This window comes from Nilaparvata lugens, chromosome 2, assembly GCF_014356525.2.
Source record: "Nilaparvata lugens isolate BPH chromosome 2, ASM1435652v1, whole genome shotgun sequence".
NCBI classification, from domain to species: domain Eukaryota; kingdom Metazoa; phylum Arthropoda; class Insecta; order Hemiptera; family Delphacidae; genus Nilaparvata; species Nilaparvata lugens.
Window position 1 is genome coordinate 50,648,571 of NC_052505.1, and position 24,737 is coordinate 50,673,307.

A 24,737-nucleotide genomic window follows, 5' to 3' on the forward strand; every position below is an offset into this window, starting at 1 on the left:
AATTTTGTAAGCTGAAATTTTGCACAGAATACAAAATGTTCATAAGATGCATCGTTTCCGAGATATATGCAAAAAAAGAAAAAATGGTACTTTCAAACCACCCCCACCCCTTAAGCACAGTGGGTAGGGGTGAAGACTTTTGATATGTTAATCCTCTTACTATCCTTAAAAGAGCTGTGGAGTTGATAATCGTGTTCCAAACTTTTCCCTCTATACCTTTATTTGAGCATTCGTTGCCTGGACTATAAAGTAAGTCATCAGTTGATTCATTTTTCCTATTATTACCATATGATATAATTTTTCTTTCAACTTTTACTGTTACGACTAAACACTTTTCTTAGTATAGGGTATTTCATGGCGTACCACAATGCTATTCCAAGTAACTTGGTGAATAGACCAGTCACTATATACATTGGTGCTTGCAATTTATATTGTGGTTCTAATTTCTCTAATATACTATTTGGATACATGAGAGAAGTCCAGATCTAATTTATTCATGCAAAATTTCCCTGTGCTAGATACAGAGTGGGCCAAAAACCTCGTATTTTCGGTTCATTTTCCAGTTTTCAGCTATTTCTGCCAATCCAGTAATCGGACAGAAAAATTTTCTCTCGCCTTTTTCCCAGATTATATCATGTTCTATGATAAACACCCGTTAGATATACTTCATTTTAGTATTTCCTAGTTGGGAGGCGCGCATGAGGATACCTCAAGGATAAAATTTCGAATTCTTATAACTTTTGACACAATGCTCAGATGTCATTGTACTACACTTTATTCTCCTCAGCTCAGCAAGGCGGTCCAAAATCATGCATCATAAGTCAAATTTGGTCGAAAAATTAAAAATTTATTATTGAGTGTACTTAAGCCCATAAGTCAAAAAATGGCCAATTTCTATATTCAAAGCCGCCATTGTATCTCGATAACCCGTTTTTATAATAAAGATTACTCTTGATCTTGAATTAATGTTCAATAGAGTCCGATGAAATCTGAGGATTGTGTCAAATGTTATAAGTGTTTGAAATTTTGATCCTTGAGGTGTGCGCTTATGTGCGGTTATGTGCGCCTCCTCACTAGGAAACACTGAAATGAAGTGCATCTAACGTGTGATTCTCATAGAACATAATCTCATGAACTTATGTCATTTTGTGAAATATTGATGTGAGAACAATGTAGTTGGTGATGATGGTTGAAGCTGAAAATCAGGTGTTTTTCACAATACAAGGAGCATTGTTGTCAGGTGTACCTGGAAATCTATATGAGGTAGAGCGCACTTCCTGATCTTAGATTGTAGAGCACAAATACGCACAGTGGGATTTTGAATTATACATTAGGCTACATGTAAATGGTAACAATTGAAAGATATTGTTGATCAAAAACGAAAATTCATCAGAATTGATTTTTTCTTTGAATTTTGCTCATTTTTGAAAAATCATAACTCAGTACTCATTGGAGATAGAGAGTTCCGAATGATCTCATTTCATTCAGAATTTCATAATATAGGAAAAAAGATGATAGTGAATTTTTCTGTCCATTTATTGGATTTGGCAGAAATAGCTGAAAACTGGAAAATGAACCGAAAATTCGAGGTTTCTGGGCCATTCTGTATCTAGCACGAGAAAATTTTGCATGAAGAGATTAGTTCTGGACTTCTCTCATGTATCCAATTAATATATTAAAAATTAGAACTTCAATATAAATTGTAAGCACACCCCCTTTTCCATGTTTATATTGACTGTACTAGAATTGTACTACGAAATTAAAGAATTGAAGAAACTCTACATTGTAGAGTTTTTGCTATTAGGCTTAGTGAATCAAGTCACACATTCATACAACACGATTGTCAATCCTCCAATGAGTTCAAGGTCGATTCATAAAAATCTTAGAAAGTTCGTTTAGAACGATTGAGAAAACTCATTGATGACTAGTTTGCTATGATGAACTTGGAGATTCTTATTCAAATTCCGGTATTATAATTATCAATACTATTACTCAATTTTTAATAATAATTATAATTTTTTTATATTGTTTTGATTACTATTTTTTATGATTATTCTGATTCAATGCTTTGTTTCTGCAAGTATTCACAAGAGAAATCTTCATTAAAAGGATCGATATCAATAGTATTGTTTCCACAGCACGATCTTGAGAAGAATCTTGAGCCAGTTCTTGATAATGCGTCATGGAAAGTTTATGAAATCATTATTGCGAGTAGTATGGCATGCCGACAGTCGACAGCTTGTGCCTCCAATGTAACTTGTAACTCGAAAGTGTGGAAAGTAGAGTAGGCGGCGAGAAACTTGTTGCAAGTGATCCCGAGCAAATTTACAACAAGATACTTCTGGGAGCAACTCAAAACCCTCAAACCCTTTCGTCGAATGATTCCGTGTTTCTGCGGCACCATTTTGCCAACTCAATTAATCTAGTTTCACAATTAATCATTGTGAATAGTCTTGAGTCTCAGTATGAATTCAACCCACCGAAATGCTTTCATTGTTACAGCTATTGTCAATCTTAGTTGGACGGGTAAGGGCCGTATGCAACACTTTGGAGAATTATCAACTGTTGGTGTAAACTAAGGATTTTACACGTTATAATAAAAAGTTTATCTTGATGTGAACCTAGATTAACGTTAAACTTAGATTATATTTCTCAAGAACCTTCCAGTTTCCACTGAGTCTCATCTGATGTACTTTCTATCTTTCATCTATCTGTACGTTGAATGAACATTATGAACATCTTATTATTTACTATAGTAGTTACCCAGCTCAGAAGATAATATTTCCATAGAACGAGTATATTGTCTATTACAGTAGTCTATTTGATCATAAAAAAAGATTCAGTCTATCATATTACGTTCAGTACCATCTATTTTCCATGTTCTACATTTATCACAGTCCATGATTTTCATCGATTTGACCTAATTCCGATTATATAGTATTTACACTGGATTAATAATAACATATTTATCTCTGCTAGATTATAAATCATTTCCTATTCATTATTTCAAGGATCTGTAGAAATAATGATTCATTTTCACGGTCCCCTACGATGATGAGCTGTTTTATAATTAGTGCACTCCCACATTGTCAAAATAGAGAGTAGTCTGTGATAACAAGAAAACAGATTAGAACGCATATTTATAAAGTAATTGGAATTGCAAATGAGGATGAAGATTGTCAGCGCCTTTCTTGACAACAATATACTGATTTCACGCCATCTTGACTATTGGAGACTTGGAGATGACGGCAGAGACGTGGCAATAAATTGCGTTGTCTTTTACATGCTATTTTTAAACAATTCCTTGTCACTTAATTATTTTTTTCTTCAGTCTTGGAAACGAGAAAGCTTCAACTGACATTGTTATATAACAATATATCGTATAATTTCATTGAAATTTTCAGTCCATGAAATATCAAACAAGTTTTGTGATATAGCATTTCATCCTTGTTATTCTCCCTTCTCCGCATCATGAATGAATACGAAAATCATATTAGCTCATTCTGAGAACTGGCAATTTCCCTCAAATTTGAGAATAAACGAAACGTAGTCTTTGCTATTCAGTCCTCCAATTGTTATAATCGAGACTGGAAATCAGGGTCAGTGATTAAACCTCTCATAAGCCGGTCGCTTTGGTATATTGGTCTGGGGATAATAACCTGCAGGCTGCTAGCAACGTCTGGTTTGTGGGTTCGAGTCCCAGCCGGTTTTATGGACGTTTGATAATATCATCAAAACAGCCGCACTCTTTCCATTAATAACGCACAAGCAAAAGCTTTTGTGGGCCAGAAGCATCGTCCGCAATAATAAACCTCTCACAAAACTTTCAAATTAGTTCATGAATGGTTTTTTATAGGTTAACTAGATTTGTGCTCAATTTTCACTCAATTCTAATTTACTTTTGTATCATTTCTCAAGACCTATGAATACTTTTTATTTCATTCCTTCTACATTTCTTAATTTCATGTTCTTGTATTTTCTGAAGATTTTGGTTAATCTGTCTTGGTTTTGAGGCCTAGTCATGTTTCAATCCTGTTCAGGAAATCCATTTTGAAATATTATTGTTTTTGGCCAAATTTTCAGTCCATATTCAGCTGTAGAGAGCTGTAGATTTGATTAGTCATCAGTTTAGAGTAATGTGTGATCTTTTTATCCTTAATGAAAATGTGTGGAACTGCATTCCTATTTTATGTAGGTCCAATCTCGCACTCAGTTTTTATTCATTCGGATATCAGCATGGACATAACCCATAGACAAACTATTTTGATACTGTCATACATCAACAGCTAGGGCTAAAATTTGATGAAAACCGTATTAATCTTGAAGATAATTCATCGTTATCTGTTACTAAGCAATCAATAACCGATATTGATAAAGTTTGTGAATGTCTTCAATTACTTGATTGGAATGATGTGTATCAGATAGAAGATGTAAATTCAAGTTATGAGAGATTTCATTCTATTCTAACGGACCTAGTTAATAAATGCTCTAAAACTATAAATTCTAATAATAGACTTACAAAAGCTAAGATCATAAGTCCGTGGATTACCACAGACCTTTTACGTAAAATAGAAAGGAGAAGGAAATTATACAAATTATTAAAAAAAAGACCTTATGATACACCCCTAAGAGACCATTATAATACTTATTATGACAATCTAAAAAATGAAATTGATTCTACAAAGAGAAACTTCTATTCAAAGTGTATTCGTATTGCTGATGGAGATCCGGCCAGACAGTGGAGAGTAATCAACAGCTTAACTGGTGAAAGCCGTAATCAAATTTTTGATAAGGTGGAATTGGAGGACGGTACTATTGAGTGCGACCCCCAAAATGTAGCCAACAAAGTTAATCGTTATCTAATCAATGTTGTTCAGCCCGATTGCAATACACCTTCTTCTGTCTGCCTTGGTCTTTATCATCAGTGCCGTTCCTTTTTCATAGAACCAACTACAGATAATGAAATCTTAAAAGTTATCTCTAATCTTAAAAATAAGAAATCATCCGGCTTTGATAAATTTAATGTTCTACTAATAAAAAGAATTGCCTTATATATTGCACCCGTACTGACCCATATTTTTAACTTAAGCTTCAGTAAAGGAGTTTTCCCAGAAATGTTAAAGATGAGTGTCGTAATACCAATTTTCAAAAAGAAAAATTCAATAAAATTAAATAACATCAGACCTATTAGCTTGCTTTCCGTTTTCTCAAAAATCCTAGAAAAGCTTATGATAAATAGATTAGTAACTTACCTAAATAAAATAATTTTTCTCCCAAAAGCAGTTCGGCTTCCAAAAAGGAAAATCGACTGAAGATGCCCATTTAAATTTCTCAAATCTAGTTTACAATAGTTTGAATAATAGCAATAAAACACCGGTCTCTATATAGATTTCACAAAAGCATTCGATTTAATTAATCATGAAATTCTATTTTAAAGCTTGAGGCGGCCGGAGTCAGGGGAGTGGCGCTGCGGTGGTTCCGCAGTTTTCTGAGTAACAGGGAACAGCAGGTGGGTTGGCGCTGAGGGCTGCCTCAGTAGCCCCCTTCCCGTCCACCGTCGGCGTCCCCCAGGGCTCCGTTTCCTCAGCTATTTTATTCATTATCTTTATTAATGATCTCTTAAATATAAAGTTCAATGGAATAATAAAGCCTTTGCAGATGACATTGCTTTCTTGTACTCCCATAAAAGCAAGAAGTTATAAAAAATATATAGTAGCTGATTTGAGTATCCTGAGAGAATGGTGCAGTAAAAATAAAATGATAGTTAACGTATCTAAGACAAAATACATAAACTTCGACTATAGAGCTGTAGACTTTTCCGCCTCAATCCTATATCATTCTCAAGGGGTACTCGAGAAGACTGCAGCTGCGAAGAAATTGAAAGAGTTGACTCTTTTAAATATTTAGGACTAACATTTGATGAAAAAATGTCTTGGAAAAACACACTTCAGATTTTACATGGTGACATTAGAAGATCAATAAGGAATTCTATTATCTCAGAAATTTATGTGATCAAACTCTGATGAAATCATTATATTATGCTTTGATTCATTCTCGGCTCCAGTACGGTTTGATATGTTGGGGTGGAACATTCAAAACTTTCATAAATAGATTGCGAATATCACAAAATCATATTATTAGATTAATATTACATAAAAGAAAAAGAGAAAGCTCTTTCCCTTATATTGCAATTTGAAAATCATGCCTATTCAAAATCTTTATATTTTAAGGTTCTAAAAAAGTTTTATTTAATAAGTGGAAATTGTGGAATTGAAAACCTGTATTACAATATGAGAAGTAATGATAGGATTCTGTACCGTACCCCTAAAGTTAAAAATGTATTTTTAGAAATTCTTGTTGTGTTTATAGGGCCCTATTTATTTAATAATTACCACTTAATATTAAAATATGTGCTTCTTACACTAAATATTGTAAAAAACTCATACATTGGCTATTTGAATTGAATGATACATCGACCTTGAGAACTGTATTGAGATAACTTATCCGTTTATATGCTATTCTGTTCTATTATCTTATGTTTATATATTACCTACTTTGTTTACTTTGTTGATATTAACTGATTATAATATTGCAAATCCTAATAATGATCATATATCCATGGTGTATTAGACAAGATTTTACACGCTGCAGGTAGTACTGACGACTATTCAAGTTTATTATGCTAGACTAGACTCAAACTATTGTTGTTTATAAATTTAATATTATGTATTACACACTGATCACAATAACTGGATAACGTGATCAGTTAATTTCCAAGATTCTGTTTGTGTTTTTACTATGTCTCTCAAGAAGGAAATAAATTCATTTATTATTCTTTTGATACTGTCATACATCAACAGCTAAAGCTAAACATTATTATTTCAAGAATCCTCTTCAATCATGAATTTGAACGATTCTCTTGTATAAAATTTTCTAGAAGAACGCAATGTGCTGATTGTGTTTTCAATCGCAGAGCACAGTACTGTTATTCACAGTCCTATCGAGCTGACGAAAACACTCCTGTGCTTATTTTGCCTCCGTTATTGAGTTGAGAAAAACAACCCCCAGCGCTGGATTGAAATTCAAGCACACTCTAGCGAGTATTGACAAAAGCAGGAGGACTGTCCTCCAATTCACTTTGAGTTCTTAAACTTTCTCCTTCAACGCTCCAGAGCCTTGAACTCGCAGTTTTTGCTATTACTGCTATGTCATTAGCAAAACTCCTGACATCTTCTTCGCTATTTATAACATAGAATTATTATGAATTAAAATGGAAAACTCATAATCAACATGTTCTTGTAATTCAAAGTGCTCAATACAGAGGAATTGAGAATACAATCAGATCATCTAGGAGAGCTTCCAGAACATCAAAATTAGTGGAATAATAAGACAATATATATTTTTCTACTAGAATATATTGGAACAAAACATGAGTTTCAATGATCATGGAATGAATTCATGTGCATATTATTATCTAGGAGAGCTTCCAGAACATCAAAATTAGTGGAATAATAAGACAATATATATTTTTCTACTAGAATATATTGGAACAAAACATGAGTTTCAATGATCATGGAATGAATTCATGTGCATATTATTGATTGTGATTATCAATTTGAGTATATCAATCAATTAGTTTACATACTGATTTACAGTCAGCGGCTCATAGAGAAAGAATGTAGTGATGGATTACTAGTAGCTAGTACTTTTTGTTAGGATTCTTTTAATCTATTTCCAACCTGACAGCTATTTGGTTGACGGACAGAAAATTGGTAAAAATTGTCGCGAAGAGGCTTATCATAGACGGGAAAAGTAGAGACAGACGAATAAATAGGTTGGTTAATAAACAGTATCTTCACTCTATAGTAGAGACGACACGCTACTGGCTAGGAATATTAATTACGCCACTCTCCATCAATTTCCATTGAAAAAGATAATTTAAGATAAGTAACTTTATGAGAACTACTAGCTGTCAATAATTTTCTGTCTCAACTTTCCATGTTCATAAGGTGCTATATTATGGCACTATCTATATTACTATCTATTTCATTATGGAACAACTAATTCTACAACAAAACAAAAATTATAAAATTTTACTGTATGATAATAATTTTTTATGTAACATTTTTTTACTGTATGATAATAATTTCAAATATCAAATATTCAATCTTTCAATTCTATATAAATTGAACTAAGGACTTCTACTACTGAAAATTGGATTTTTGAAATAATATCATTCAGTTATAATATATAATAATAAAGTAGTAATAATACAGCAGTAAAAATAATGTAGTTAAATATTTTTATGTAACATTTTTTTACTGTATGATAATCATTTCAAATATCAAATATTCAACCTTACCTAACCTAACCAAAAAATTATTATCATAGGTACAGTAAAATGTTATAATTTTTGTTAGACGTCTTTGAATACAATACAGTGTTCAAAACATTTGATAACATTTGTTCTGTCAATTTCACTATTATATCTCCTCTAATAATAATATAATATAATTCATCTATAGTATATATATATATATATATATATATATATATATATATATATATATATATATATATAAATATAAATATTTATAATATATATAGGGTGATTCATAATTATGGTAAAATATTTTAATACGTGATAGTAGAGGTGAAAATAAGAAAAAAAGTTCATATAAACGCTTCATTAGCGAGCTATACAGAGTGAAAGATTTCGCCCGGAATTCAGTTCCTCTGGTGAAATACACCGATGCTGAATTGTTTGGGGACTAGTTTTTGAAAAACTTATGCTGGATTCATATGGAAAAATATCTGAAAAATTGAATAAAACTAGTCTGGAAGCTGTAGTGTGAGTAGTTGAAATATGCAAAAAATTTAAGTAGAAAAACACAGACTTCTACGTTTGATGCCCAATAACTTTCTTTAATGACCAGTAAACAAATATTTTTTCGCAATAAAAATTGTAGAGAATTTAATTCTGAAAAGAATTATGTAAGCTGTGTAAACTAAATTCAAATAAAAGTTGAATAAAATGTATTCTTATGTAGTACATTACACCATAAAAATGTGCTGTTTTATGAGGAGAGAACTAATAACTCATAGGTTGTAGCTGATTGCAAATAAAATATTATTTTTTATAAAAAGTTTTTCTTATATGAAAGTAGCATATCTAAATGAAATTAAACTTATACCAAAAGACTAGTTAGATTATGCCATTTTAAGCCTGGGAGGAAGCTCAAACAGAAGTAGATGATCTATATATATATTAGATTTATAGTCCGGTAGATTTTTAGTTCTGCGAGAACTAAAAAGAAGATCTATATATATATATTGTAATAGAACTACATAATTTTTATTATTTGCCATGAATTTTCACAATGAATAGATAAATTGTTGACGACGGTGAAAATTCATGACAAGTGAAATTATGGAAAAAATGAGAGGCTCTACGCAGTCGGTGGTAAGGACGGGACCTGGAAACATCTACAGCAGATCAACCAGCCCGACTTCTCCCTACTGAGAGGGTCTCCCATTTGGGTAGAGTGAGTGCCAAATTAATTATATTATTTTTATCTGAGGGTATATCTTGTCAATATTATTTGAAATCATTGTTATCTTTTGAAAATAATTCTTTTTAAATTATCAATAAATATTATATTATTCATTCTATATTTAATTATTTTACAATTAAAACCTTTCTCATGAGATAAAGAGTAAGATCCAAATTTAACCTCTCGTTAGCCAAGCGATATTTACCCCTCATTTATTTGATCAGTACATCTTATTATCAATTATAATATAACAGCATTATCTTTTATTAATTTCTGTATCCAACTCCTAGAGAGTTAGGACCTGTAATTCTTGTTCAATACAATCAATATTAATTATTTTGTTACAAATTTTAAATTACATCATAAATCAAATTAGTTCAACCAACAATTAATCAATTCCATTACATGGTGTTGGGCGTCGTTCTCATGAGAAAGAGTTTATTAATTGACAAGATTAGCCTTCAAATTATCTATTGACATTTTCATTTCAGGTCATTATCATAATTATTATATTCTGTGTTTGATCTCGTATAATTATGTCCTCTATTCTCTCAACGTACAGGGTAAATATCATAATTGTTATTATTGTTATATTGAGATGAGTAGCTCTAGTTCTAGTGACTCTGAACAATCACCTAGGTAGTGAATTCGAGGTTTCATTATTACGTTCACCTATTGATTTAAAAGTAAAATCTCTGGATAAATCAGAATTATTAGAGCTAGGCAAACAGTTAGGTATTCACATCCCTCAATCTGTTTGCATTGAATACTTGAGATTCGCTGTTAACTTGGCAAAAAAGTTTGTATTTATGTGGACCAGGATTCAGGAGCTAGAGATGCTCTAAGTCGATTACTTAAGTTAGGGTCCCTGTCTCAACGCGATCGTATTATCTTCCCTATGCTAGCCGATTACGAGCGAATAGTAGGCAAGCTAGGCAGAAATCAAGAACCCATCTACGACACAGTAGCTCCCGATAACTTAGCAAAAATCCCAATTCCAGAAAATAATATGGCAGGGAATGATAAAATACCCTTTGCGAAACCCGAAAGCTATGGGGGTACAAAGAGTGAAGACTTCAACGAGTGGTTGAAAACCTTCAATAGGGCAGCAAAAATAAATAAGTGGGATGAGGATGATAAAATCTTGTATTTACCCCTCTACCTCAAGAAAACAGCATTGGCAATTTTCGACATATTTTCGGATAAAAATGAGAACGCGACATTTCTTGATGCAGTAGGCCACTTAAAAAGTAAACTTGTAGACCTGTTCATGAAGAGACAACCAGACAAAAACTCGAAAACAGAAACAAATTACAACAGAAACATACACAGAATACACAGCAGATATAATAAAACTTTCTCACATTCTTGAGCCTCAAATGTCAGAGAAAAGAACAGTAGGATATGTTTTGAGAGGCTTAGACGTAGGAGCATTGCAACATGTTGCTTTCATGGACAATGCATCAGTTGAAGATTTAGAGAAAAATCTCGCCAAATATGAAAGATCTCGCTTCCTTCTAGACAAAAAGTTATGAATGCATAATGCTTCAATCGAACAGCCTGTCCAAAAAAAAAAAATGTAGTAGATACTTTAGAAAAGAAATTGAACGATCTGAGTATTGTTGTGAAAAATTTGAGTAGAAATGTAGGTCAATCACAAAATCCCAATCCTAATAGACAGTTTGGAAATAGGAGTGGAAACTTTTCCCCACACGAAACAAATCAGAACAACTTCCAAAGACAACCTTATTCAAACAATAATAATTACAATGATCGCGACAGAAACACACAATCACATAATCCTAATCCTAATAGACAGTTTGGAAATAGGAGCGGAAACGTCTTCCCACACGAAACAAATCAGAACAATTTTCAAAGACAACCTTATACAAACAATAATCACACACAATCAACATCAGTCAATTACAGGACACCAATCAACCCTAATAGGACTAGATTCTGTACATACTGTAAGAGGAATAATCACTGGAAAGATGATTGTTTTTTCTTATCAAAAAACTCGAATACAGGATCCCGAGCCTAGACGAATCGGATATGAACTTGGGATCCGGATTTGAAAAACAAAGCGCTGAATTTCCATTTGATAATTATTCTCCAAATTCAATTGATAAAGAAGAAATCACATGTAATATAATATCTTCTGTATCAATGAAAGATGAACAATCCAAAGCGATAGAATTTGTCAGGCAGTTTTTTCTCAATGCCAATAATAATCAGTTATACTCAAATGAAAGTGAAAACAATTGCTCTAACGAAATAGAAAGTGAAACCAACTTCAAACAGCTATTGTCTTCCGAAATGCATGCTCAGCACGAACTTGGAATGAATGGATCATTGACTAAAGAGAGAAGAATTCAAGTCCCAGTACTTACTATTAATGGAAAATTCAAAGGAAAAGATGTATCAATTACCATTGACACCGGTACGAACGTAAACATAGTTCAAAAAAATCTCTTAAGTAGCGATGATCCAAAACATTTGAAAAATAGTAGTATTGCTTTATCGGTAGCTAATGGTTCATTAATGCCGATCACAGGAATGATCTCGAGTGAAATTCAAATACATGACAGGAAATTCGAAGTAAATTTAGTAATTTCTGAAGACTTACAGGCCGATATTATTGTTGGAAATTCCTTCTTCTCAAAATATGAAATGAAATTACATTATGAGAATAACATCATTTCAATGAACGATAATGGTAAAATAGTCGAATTAGACATGGATAAAGAGTGGATTTGTACATTAAATAGATTACACAACGATTCTGAAACAAATATTACAAAAGAAGTCTGCATACCCAATCCCGTAAATTTCGTCAAATGTGCTCTTGAAACATAATCCCCGCTCAAAAAGACGTGAATGTCAAAGTCAATCTAACACAAAAATTGCTCAAAGTATCCCATTTTACTCCAAATGAATCGTTATTACATAATAAAAAATTGCATGTGCTTTGGAATGAGGAATATTTTGAAACAAACATGAGTGAAATTAGAATTTTGAATCTAGGAAGGCAAGATATAAGATTGTTGCATGAAACTATTATTGGTAAAATTGAAGGAGAAGTTTGTAATTACGACGAATCTGTTTCATTAGTAGTTTGGAATCAAACACATATTAGGATCATCAAGTCACCACCAAAGTCAAGGTCTGGCCGAAAGAGCTAGCCGGACAATTCAAGAGATGCTAACAGCTACGTAGCCGATAATAGGAAATTGTGGGTACAAATGCTGCCAAAAGTTTTATTCGCATACAATACTTCGAAACAATGCTCTTTGAAATATACACCTTTTTTCTTATTGCACGGTTTTGAAGCCACTACTCCTTTAGATTTGAAAATCTTTCCCGAAATGACGACGTCACTTATCATTTAGACGCGAGATTAGCAAATCTTAAAGAAGTGCGAGAACAGATACCATCAATCTTATCAGATGCACAAGATAAACAGAAATACTATTACGATAGGAATAGAACAGATTGCATTTTTGAACCAGGAGATTTAGTTATGGTATACGATCCTGATGTAAGACAAGGACAGTCTAGGAAATTAGTCAAAAAATATTCAGGCCCATATGAAGTAGTAAAGAAAGTAACAGATGAAGTCTATGAGATATTTTTTCCGCTACGAGGTACTTATAAAAATGTAGCTTTTCATGTAGATAAATTGAAAAAATATTTCATACGAGATCCCATCAATTAAGTGTTTATTGTTTTATTGTCTAACTGTATTCTTTATTCCAGCACTTTTCTTTATGCTAGCAATTATACCTCGCTCATCCTAAATCTTTGCCTTTCATTAATTAAAAGACAATTGATGAGAAGAAATCGAGATGAAACATTCATGTAATTTATTTATTTTCCAAATCATTGAAAAACAATATCATGCTTACAACTGAATTTTTAGAGAATTTTGTTTGCGAGATCAGTATTGACTTGTGAAGCGATCAAATCCATTTCTCACGACTAGATATTATCGAGATGATTCTCAAATCACAATAGTATGCAGTTTTCAATCAATCAATTAATTAATTGGATTTCTACTTCGATGAAACAATGAAATATAATTGAGCTCTGATAGACAATTTTACTAGACATTCTAACGATGATTCATTATTAAAAGATGTGAATTGTTCTCACGTTTTTGTTTATGAATGAATGCTATTTGAAAATCATCAAATACGATTTATGCTTGAATATTATTTTCTTGACTCGTATGTAATAAAATGTTTCTCTTTTTCAGAAACGGATGATTCTTGATATAATAATTTATTTATTTATAAGATTATTTATGTGAAAACGTATATTTTAATAACAATATTATCTGTATTGATGTTAATGAAATAATCAATTCCAGTAGGTGATTACGATTGGAATATAAGAAATAGCTATTAATTTGACCATTTACATAATCTATTTGTAGGGTTTTTGGGGATTTTACTAGTAATTATTGTTTATAAAATTGATATCTTATACGAACTGTTCATTGATAGATTAATATAGAGTACTAACTGATATAATATTTTTAAAATGAATACCATAATACTTTGTTCCTTAGCATTTGTAGAAATATGTTGTACGGTATTGTCTCAAGAAATTTCTCTTTTTCACGGAGCTCTATTTAAAGAAATTCACAATGTAGTATTTTACGAGTCCACAGTTCCAATAACATTCAGTATTCCTAGGTCAAATCCTTTATTTGTTATGAGGAACCTTCTGAGTACTCCTTTAAAAATTGACTCATGTCCTTTCCCTTCCTCATCGGAGTGTGCAGTATTTGATCAGATTCATCGAACGGAGCTGCAACTTCTACAACTACAAGACGGCATTTACATTGGCAGCGATGACGACAACACTCCAGCTGAGAGCGAAAATCGACTACCACGCCGCGAACGCTCTATCGATACGATCGGGGCGGTCCTAAACTGGTGTTGCGGAGTAGCTACCGACGAAGAATTGGGCGCATACGTGAAAACCGAAACCGACATCACTTCTCATCTCAGTAATCTTCAAGACTTCGTTCACGCTGAACATGTCGAATTGATAGACAACACACGCAAGATGAACGGCATGGCAGAGAACGTGAAGAAAGTATTGAACAACATGAAGCATGACCTTATTCTTTGGCAAGAATCATTCACCCAACAGAATAAGTTTCAGAAAGGGAATACTACAACCGATGTACTGAAAACACAACTGAGGATCACTATTTTCATGTATATGATGACTCTATCTAACAACTACAATGAAATCGACATGAGATGCTACAATCAACAACTTTCTCATCACGTCATTTCAAAAGAAGACCTAAACAATCGACTTCAAGAACTCGAAAAGAAAATAAACAAGAGAAACTTCACCATATCAACAAAAGACAACGATAAAATTCGAAACTTGAAACTAACATCCTGCAGAAAATCCGACAACGAACTATTGGTTACCCTCAAAATAACAATAAAGAAGAAAAATTCAACTATTTCATTATTCCACCTGCAATCTATCCCGCTTCATTGGAATGGTCATACCTGCCGTTTGACCTCCCAACATCACCTGATACTTAGAGAAGAAAATAAACTGCAAATCCTGTCAGATGACGAAGAAGACGATTGCCAGTTCAAGCAGAAAGGCCTCTGCTTGATTCCGAGGAAAAAGATGTCGAACTCCGCCACCCAAGCCACTTGTCTCCACCTTCTAACATCAGAAGCAGACGTATCGGAGCTTCGAGAAGTCTGCAAATTTGTTGTAAAGCAACTGACAATCAAACCCTAATCACTCGCCTACGAGAAGACACCTTCCTATTCCACAACACCGGCAAAAAGACGACAATTCGCTGTAAAAACTCAACAACTGAGGTCCCAAGCAACAGTCCAGGAACCCTATCACTCCACATCCCTTGCAACTGCGAACTTCAAGACGACAACGGCGACGTACTGATAAGCACTCTTTATCGTTGCGACTCCCGTTCCCATCCTTCTCCAGCTATTAATAACTTAATTCCTCACATGTGGACAAATTTATCTAAATTGAGCATCCCAATTTTTAAACATGAGACTCTGCCTCAGTACTTAAACCTTTCAGAAATCTTAAATGAAAATTGGCACTTGAATTTTTCAAAATTTGAAGAGCACAACTCATTCTCAGAAGACATTTTCCATCATGTTGAAATGCCAAATAACTTTGATTTGTTAGGGGTGAACAATAAACTGATCATTTATATTATTATTGTCTGGCAAACACTGATAACTGTTATATTCTTGTATTTATGTCTTCAAAATTATATTAAGAAGAAAGCAAATCAACTGAGAGTCCCGAAACGTACTCCAATTGTGGACTACCCACAGGAGCTTTAAGAATATATTGTGTTTTAGTAAAGTAGTATGTAATGAAATCATTAAAATGATGGGTAGGATATAGGAAACTATGCAAATAATAATTACTTATTCACTATTATTGTATCCATTTACTCTTTTATGCTATCGATTCAAATATTTTCCCAGATTGGAAGATAAACTATTTCAATTATTATTATTATTATTCTTATTTTCAAGGGTTCCACAATATTATTTTGCTTACTCGAATACTATTCGGACTTGATGTTTAATTTTTGCATTATGATTCAATTTTATTACTTTCGTGGATTTTGTAGGTTTCATTTTATTCATCAATATAATTGAAATTTTTCCATTCAATTCTTATTCAGATATGAATGTATTGAATTGTTGATTTGAAGTTGATTGATGTGTTAAGTTTGATTTTTATGAATTAGTTCACTATAATGTAATTTATATCACTTGCATTTAGCTTATGAATTAGCACTCACATAGATTTAAGGTATTCATTGAAAGTTATGTTACATATAAATATCAATTAGAATAATATTGTGAATAATAATAATAATAATAATTTTAGCTTGCGGTAATTTTGACTTTAATTTTGAAATATTATTGAAATGTGTAAAAATTAACTTAGAGAGATGCCGTTTTTTCGATAACTTCGGGTCGAAGTTTAGGGGGACCCGGGGATGTAATAGAACTACATAATTTTTATTATTTGCCATGAATTTTCACAATGAATAGATAAATTGTTAACGACGGTGAAAATTCATGACAAGTAAAATTATGGAAAAAATGAGAGGCTCTACGCAGTCGGTGGTAAGGACGGGACCTGGAAACATCTACAGCAGATCAACCAGCCCGACTTCTCCCTACTGAGAGGGTCTCCCATTTGGGTAGAGTGAGTGCCAAATTAATTATATTATTTTTATCTGAGGGTATATCTTGTCAATGTTATTTGAAATCATATTTTATCTTTTGAAAATAATTCTTTTAAATTATCAATAAATATTATATTATTCATTCTATATTTAATTATTTTACAATTAAAACCTTTCTCATGAGATAAAGAGTAAGATCCAAATTAACCTCTCGTTAGCCAAGCGATATTTAACCCCTCATTTATTGATCAGTACATCTTATTTATCAATTATAATATAACAGCATTATCTTTATTAATTTCTGTATCCAACTCCTAGAGAGTTAGGACCTGTAATTCTTGTTGAATACAATCATATTAATTATTTTGTTACAAATTTTAAATTACATCATAAATCAAATTAGTTCAACCAACAATTAATCAATTCCATTACAATATATATATAATATATATATCATTCAGTTATAATATATAATAATAAAGTAGTAATAATACAGCAGTAAAAATAATGTAGTTAAATATTTTTATGTAACATTTTTTTACTGTATGATAATCATTTCAAATATCAAATATTCAACCTTACCTAACCTAACCAAAAAATTATTATCATAGGTACAGTAAAATGTTATAATTTTTGTTAGACGTCTTTGAATACAATACAGTGTTCAAAACATTTGATAACATTTGTTCTGTCAATTTCACTATTATATCTCCTCTAATAATAATATAATATAATTCATCTATAGTATATATATATATATATATAGATATATATATATATATTATATATATATATATATATATATATATATATATATATATAATATATATTATATATATATATTATATATATATATATATATATATATATAATATATATATATAATACGTGATAGTAGAGGTAAAAATAAGAAAAAAAGTTCATATAAACATATATCCATAAACGCTTCATTAGCGAGCTATACAGGGTGAAAGATTTCGCCCGGAATCAGTTCCTCTGGTGAAATACACCGATGCTGAATTGTTTGGGGACTAGTTTTTGAAAAACTTATGCTGGATTCATATGGAAAAATATCTGAAAAATTGAATAAAACTAGTCTGGAAGCTGTAGTGTGAGTAGTTGAAATATGCAAAAAATTTAAGTAGAAAAACACAGACTTCTACGTTTGATGCCCAATAACTTTCTTCAATGACCAGTAAACAAATATTTTTTCGCAATAAAAATTGTAGAGAATTTAATTCTGAAAAGAATTATGTAAGCTGTGTAAACTAAATTCAAATAAAAGTTGAATAAAATGTATTCTTATGTAGTACATTACACCATAAAAATGTGCTGTTTTATGAGGAGAGAACTAATAACTCATAGGTTGTAGCTGATTGCAAATAAAATATTCGGTTTTTTATGAAAAGTTTTTCTTATATGAAAGTAGCATATCTAAATGAAATTAAACTTTTACCAAAAGACTAGTTAGATTATGCCATTTTAAGCCTGGGAGGAAGCTCAAACAGAAGTAGATGATCTATATATATATTAGATTTATAGTCCGGTAGATTTTTAGTTCTGCGAGAACTAAAATGAAGATCTATATATATATATATATATATATATTATATATATATATATATATATATATATAGCGAAATGGCACTCACTCACTCACTGACTGACGACTCACTAACTCACTCACTCGTAGAACTAAAAATCTACCGGACCAAAAACGTTCAAATTTGGTAGGTATGTTCAGCTGGCCCTTTAGAGGCGCACTAAGAAATCTTTTGGCGATATTTCAACTCTAAGGGTGGTTTTTAAGGGTTTAAAGTTCGTCTTTAGCATGTATATTCTTCTTATTCGAATATCTTGGAATTATAATTGAAATGTCCATACCATATGTTAATATAGAACTATTATCTAGAGAGAGAACCTCTTCGAAACAGTTTTTCTGGTAACTAAATTAAAAATTTTGTCAGGTTGGCATTAAGTTGAGTTGACTTTGTTTGGTTGGCGCCAAGATGAAGAATGCATTCATCCAGGACCTCCTGAATAACAATTTATCCAGTACCTCCTAAATACCTATTTAGGAGGACCTGATTTATCGCGGAAAAATTGGCTGGGTACTGCTACTTCAATCAGAGCTATTCCTGGGAATATTATATTACTAGCCGTCAGGCTCGCTTCGCTCGCCATATCCGTTTAGCCAGACGTTTAGTGTAGACCCCCGACTGGATCGTCCTAACATATGTAAAAATTTAAAAATATGACATAACATAGCAAATTTGGTAGGTGTGTTCAGTTGGCCCTTTAAGGCGCAATAAGAACGGATTTGGAAAAAATTCCAAAGATATGCCCAAAATCTGCGTTTTTTAGCGTTTTCTCAGCTTTATCGAGAACAAATGAACAGAAAATGTTCAAATTTACTACAGAAGCTCAGCTGGGGTGCAATAATGTTGTGTTAGAAGGAATTTGAAATAACGCCAAAGATACGCCCAAAATCTGCGTTTTTTTGCGCTTTCTCAGCTTTATCGAGAACAAATGAACAGAAAATGTTCAAATTTACTACAGAAGCTCATCTGGGGTGCAATAATGTTGTGTTAGAAGGAATTTGAAATAACGCCAAAGATACTCCCAAAATTAGCGTTTTCTCAGCTTTTCTGCGTTTCCTCACCTTTTTCAATAATTGATGGAAATATATTAAAAAAATTCAGTACACAGGTTTAGCTGAGGTGGAAGAATTTTGTTCGCCAAAGATACGCTGATATAGTAACAGGTGTTTTTCGAGGATCAAATTGACATAACACGTTCAAATTCGGTACAGAGGTTCCGCTGAGGTCTACATGCAGGCGAGCGAAGCGAGCCCGCTGATCTCATTTTTGGACGATCCAGTCGGGGTCCAGGAGGCGGAGCCCCCTGGCTAGACGGATATGGCGAGCGAAGCGAGCCTGACGGCTAGTATACTATATAATTCATTGCACTTTGAATGTAATATTGGTACTATTTGCATTTGCAGGGCCCAGGCACAGGCTTCTGGCGCAGACGGTGGAGAATCAGCTGAGCAAGCACTTGTCGAAGAGCGCCGTCGAGTTGAACCGTCGCGGCGGAGGCGACGCTCTCCACCTCTCTACTGCTAAGTACGGCGGCGTCAGCAGCCCTACGCCCGCCCAGTCCACCTCCAACGTCAGCCACAGCGTCTCTGTCGTGCAGAAGACTCACTACTTCTTCTGCTCGCTCAAGGTTAGATCGCTGAGGTAATCCGCATAAAATTCTCTGACAAGATTCATCTTGCACTAGAATGAGATTCACTTTGAACTGACAGCAATCCTTTAAATGCTTACCATTCAACGAATACTCTTCAGCAATCCTTATAGATATCATCAATGCTTCCCATTAAACCGATGTTGACAGTTTAAAGTGAATCCCACCATAGAATGAGTCTCATTGAGTAGTGCACGTTGTATGTGTCTTGCAAGGCAGCCTCACACCAAAATTACTCCACTTAATTGCTTTGTGGATATCAATCCACTTCAAAATACAGTAAATGGTATTATTCTAGTGAATAGTGTTGTTTTCTTATTGATCTAAGATCTATTATTATTATATTATTATCACATCACGTCATCACTTCATTACTTGGAATCTGGAACAGGTTTCGGAAAAACCTGTAGGATACCGCTATAGTGGTGGAAGCAAAGTCTTCTTACACCTCTATTTTCCTTCTCATTTTAGCTCTTCTCACTTTAGTTCTTTTATATAGCATATCAAAAGTTTGTGACAAATTGTGGAAGAACTTAATTTTTCGGCTCTGAGTAGTGTTTAAAATATTATACTATTACCAATTTGGTATCGAATTATGAATGAATCAATAGCATACTAACAATAATACCTTAATGGGAATGTGATGAATTAACATTATGAACAATGTTCGGAACAAAAGACGTCCATTGAGAATTTGAATGCATAAACTAATCGCCATTAATTAAATTCAAGCAATGATCATACTGTACGGTACTACTAGCAAAGCACTGTTTAAATATTGTTTTTTTCTATCGTTTGTATTGATATCATTCTCTTTTCTCAACAATCAGAATCAGTTTTGAAGAACTCACAGTTCAATGAAGGTTTTATGAACTTATAGTAGTTGTAATTTTACAATATTTCATATGAGTTAGAATGCAATAAAGCTAAGAAACGAGCCACAACCACTATCTTGAGGATTCGAATCGTATCAAATTACTGTCAACTTGAACCGAAAAAACAACGAACGTGCAGAAAGGTTTGCGTTGTTTCCATGTTCAGATTGATTGATGGATTTCTTGGTATTTCCTTCGTTCTCTTACAACTAACCTTTTCCCTGAAGATCATCAGTCATTCGTCTTCAACAACTTCCCAATAAATTTTCCTTTTCTTCTTCACCTGTTGATTTGATTGTACTCGAGAAAATGTATGAACCTATCCTCTGCAATCTTGCTGTAGAAATGGAAAAGCTATTACTTTTCGAATAGAAACGTATTTCTCTCATCAATCATGAAGTTTAAGAATTTCTATCTATAAATCAGAATGTACTATTGATCACTTTACTTATCTCTCAAGATGTTAAGACATTCTTATAGTCAATAGAATAATTAAACCCACAAATACGTTCCTTGCAACGAAATTCATATTTAGGAATTCAAGGTATAAGGATTTATGGTAGGGAATAATCAATGAATAATGAAGTTTACAAATCTATTATTTCAACCAGATTTTTTTCTCATTATTCCTGAAATCAATTTTATTGAACATTATCTTATTGTCTCCGAAAAATTATTAATAACATTGTATTTAACCCACCCCTAAACAACAATTCCATTCCATTCCAAAATAGAAACGATCTATCTAGTTTGTGTCAACACTTGGAATCATATGAATATAATATGAATTTGAACCATCATCAAATTATGAGGGACATTTTTTTAATCTCCGGTCATATACCATAAGACACAGACAAGCAGTAGGGGGTGATTTTTAAAGAGCTGAACAGCGTGTCATCCCCACGTTCACTACCAAACAACGCCCTGTGATTGGTGCGGCCAGATCGTTAATTTTTTTGTCAATTGCGTCAATTGTTGTCGAGTCATAGAACCAGAAACATGGCTGCCTCACTTGAGTCTTCCACCAAGTGCTGATTGCTTAGCGTAATTAGTTTTTTGCAAGCAAAATGCAATAATTCAGGAGAAATCCACTAAGGAATGATGAAAGTTCACGCTTAAAACTTCATGATTGATGATTTTGTTCGTGGATGTTGTCGGACTGTTGTAAGACAGCAGTTGAAATGACTTTCGGAATCGTTGTGATCCACGAAAACTCGGAATCACAGTGCTGGTGCAACCGAACGGCTTCTTCAGCAATTCAAACAGGATGATTCCGATCATCTGCCATTTAAACATGACTTGGCCACTAAGTAACTTATACCTTCTCTCCCAACTCAAAAGACATGAATAAAGACAGCGCTCCCAAACTAATGACTAACTCCAAAACAAACGTCATAGCTCACTTATTTGGCAGGAACTTTTAATGAACTGGATTTTTGTAGGCTGTTTCTCAGGTATGACAAACGCATCAATCCTTACGAAATTATGTTGAAAACTCATCATATAAGTGTGAGTAACTTTTAGTGAAAATTTTTTTCTTAATTTTATGGCCACTCGGAGGTTGGGGCAAATGGGCCTAGTATCTTAGTATTTACATTTTATTACTTTTTATCAACTAGTACTGTCAATTATGTCGTAAGGTAACGGTTTGATTCCCATTCTGGAACCTGGAAATTTTACATCATACACCTCATTGCCCTTGTCAAGTTCGTTCGAAAGTAAATAAATTGTTGAAAATGCTTTGTTTTCGATGCACTACACAAACGCTTATATAAGCGACTACTTCTGTATCCATTCAAGGGAATATGAGACAACATTCAAAGTTGTGGACATTTTCTGATTGAAAATATTTCCAGTGCGATCGTTGGCTTTCCGGAAAGGTTCTAAGTTCAATCATTTCAGCATGAGCGATTGGGGCTTATGCGAATGACAGAGAACAATATCGGAAATACGTCAAACCCAAGCTTTTATCGTCTTCCGGTATATCAATAGATATTTCCTAGGGAAATGGATGGTGCTCCAAGTATTAAAATCTCAACAGCTCACTGGATTTAAGCTGATTACGTTGGCTTAGTTTTTACCCATTAAACCAATCATTTTATTACTGAAAGAGGATAACACCATACTTCATGATGACACTTTTTACATTTCTTGCCCTATTACAATAGGTAAGGAAAGTATATCTTTCCGAAAAAAATTAAGGTACCCCAATTTCTACAATGCATTTAACCGACATAACTAACCATTCAAAAATGAAGCTTAATAAATTCTCTACACTTTTTGTTCAGGGGAATTTTGTGATATTCCCAACAGTTCCCCGAGATATTTGCTCTTGAAGGTGTGTGTTTGTTAAAATAACAGGTTTTTATCCAATGTTTTGCTCTTTCAAGGCTTGTAACTCTCCAACAATGCATTATAAAAACTGATGCTTATTGTAGGTTTGTAGAGCATTGAATTTTTCTTAAAATGATATATTATTTCATACATCTATAAAATGATATGACTTAATATATCAATGTGCTGTTTCTGTCATTTATTTTATTTTGAAACACTGTATCGAAATAATGTATCATGAATTTTGATTCACATTGATCATGTTTAGATGTTTAAATGTTTAATGTTCAAATGTTTAAATGTTTAAATGTTTAAATGTTTAGATGTTTAGATGTTTAGATGTTTGGTTGTTTAAATGTTTAAATTGTAATATTACATTTTTTCTCGATTAAAATCGAATCTTCAATTCGAGATCTATAAAACTTGATAGTAAATATCAGAGTAATCGATATGCGGGCAACTTTTAACTGAGAATTTATCATAAATAATTGTGTTGCACATTCTATGGTATCACTGAAACAAGAGTTCTATTTCAGAATTAACAGATCATTATAAACGGCATAGAGGATTAATAAATTTAAAATAACAGTTTCGAAACAAAGTTTTATTGAGAACAAATGTAAAATGTAAATTCTAAACTTGTAATTTATATTTTTTTTGGAAATTAATATCGATGACGTGTTCATAACGTCACTGTTCTTGGCTTCATCTAAAAGGCGGGTCTTTGTTACTCTCTTCTAAAAAAAATGGTGGCTGGCTATTGAAAGTGTTTTGTGCTCTCTGAATATTTTTCTGTTTAATTGGAATTTATAATGTTTTAATTTGAGATTTGAGCAGTTTTATGGTGTTCTAATTTTGTATAATTTTATTTGAGAGTTTACAAGCCTATAGCCATTGTTTTCAACTATATAAATGGATAAGTATTTTAGCTTATAATGATGCTATATGTTTAAGTGTTGTAAGGTTTTGTTCTGTGGATTTGTGTTGTATATTGCCAAAATTCTTATGAAAATTATAAGTTGGTTTGCTCTGATAACTGGATTTCTTATTCATAAGCAACAGATACATTCATAATTTATCAATAATTTACCATTTTGGAGCCGATAACTTTCTTTAGGTTAATAGGTGGGGAATGCTATCCAACCTATTTAGGAGAAAATGGTAGCACGGCAAATGGTATGCCCTGGTGTGGGACTCAAACTACAAAATATATCCCTGGTTATAAAAAATTATTGGTAGGATAGATTTCTTGATGAATTATGAATGGGAGATGCTGCTGAGTGGGAAATCGGTTCGAGAAAGTTCAGGTTCTAATGAGTAAATATTTTTTACGCAGTAGTAAGATGGAGAACAATAAAAATAATGAAGTTTTATCCAGTGAAAACATTCAAAACTTAGATGAATAATCTCAAGATTTAAACCTAACCTTAAACAATGACTCAAACGATAGTGTAGCTGTAAGTGAAAACGTTTCAAATGTAACAATTTATGAGGAAT

General features: G+C 32.7%; 1 protein-coding gene across 10 annotated transcripts in view; it reads left to right on the plus strand.

Moving 5' to 3' along the window:
• LOC111050980 (multiple C2 and transmembrane domain-containing protein) overlaps window positions 1–24,737 on the plus strand; it is a 300,854-nt gene that overhangs the window by 63,708 nt on the left and 212,409 nt on the right. For all 10 annotated transcript variants that reach the window (XM_039421447.1, XM_039421455.1, XM_039421456.1 and 7 more), the window contains one exon: window positions 19,787–20,010. In XM_039421447.1, coding sequence (XP_039277381.1) covers window positions 19,787–20,010 — 224 coding nt within the window. The remainder of the gene's footprint in view (window positions 1–19,786; window positions 20,011–24,737) is intronic.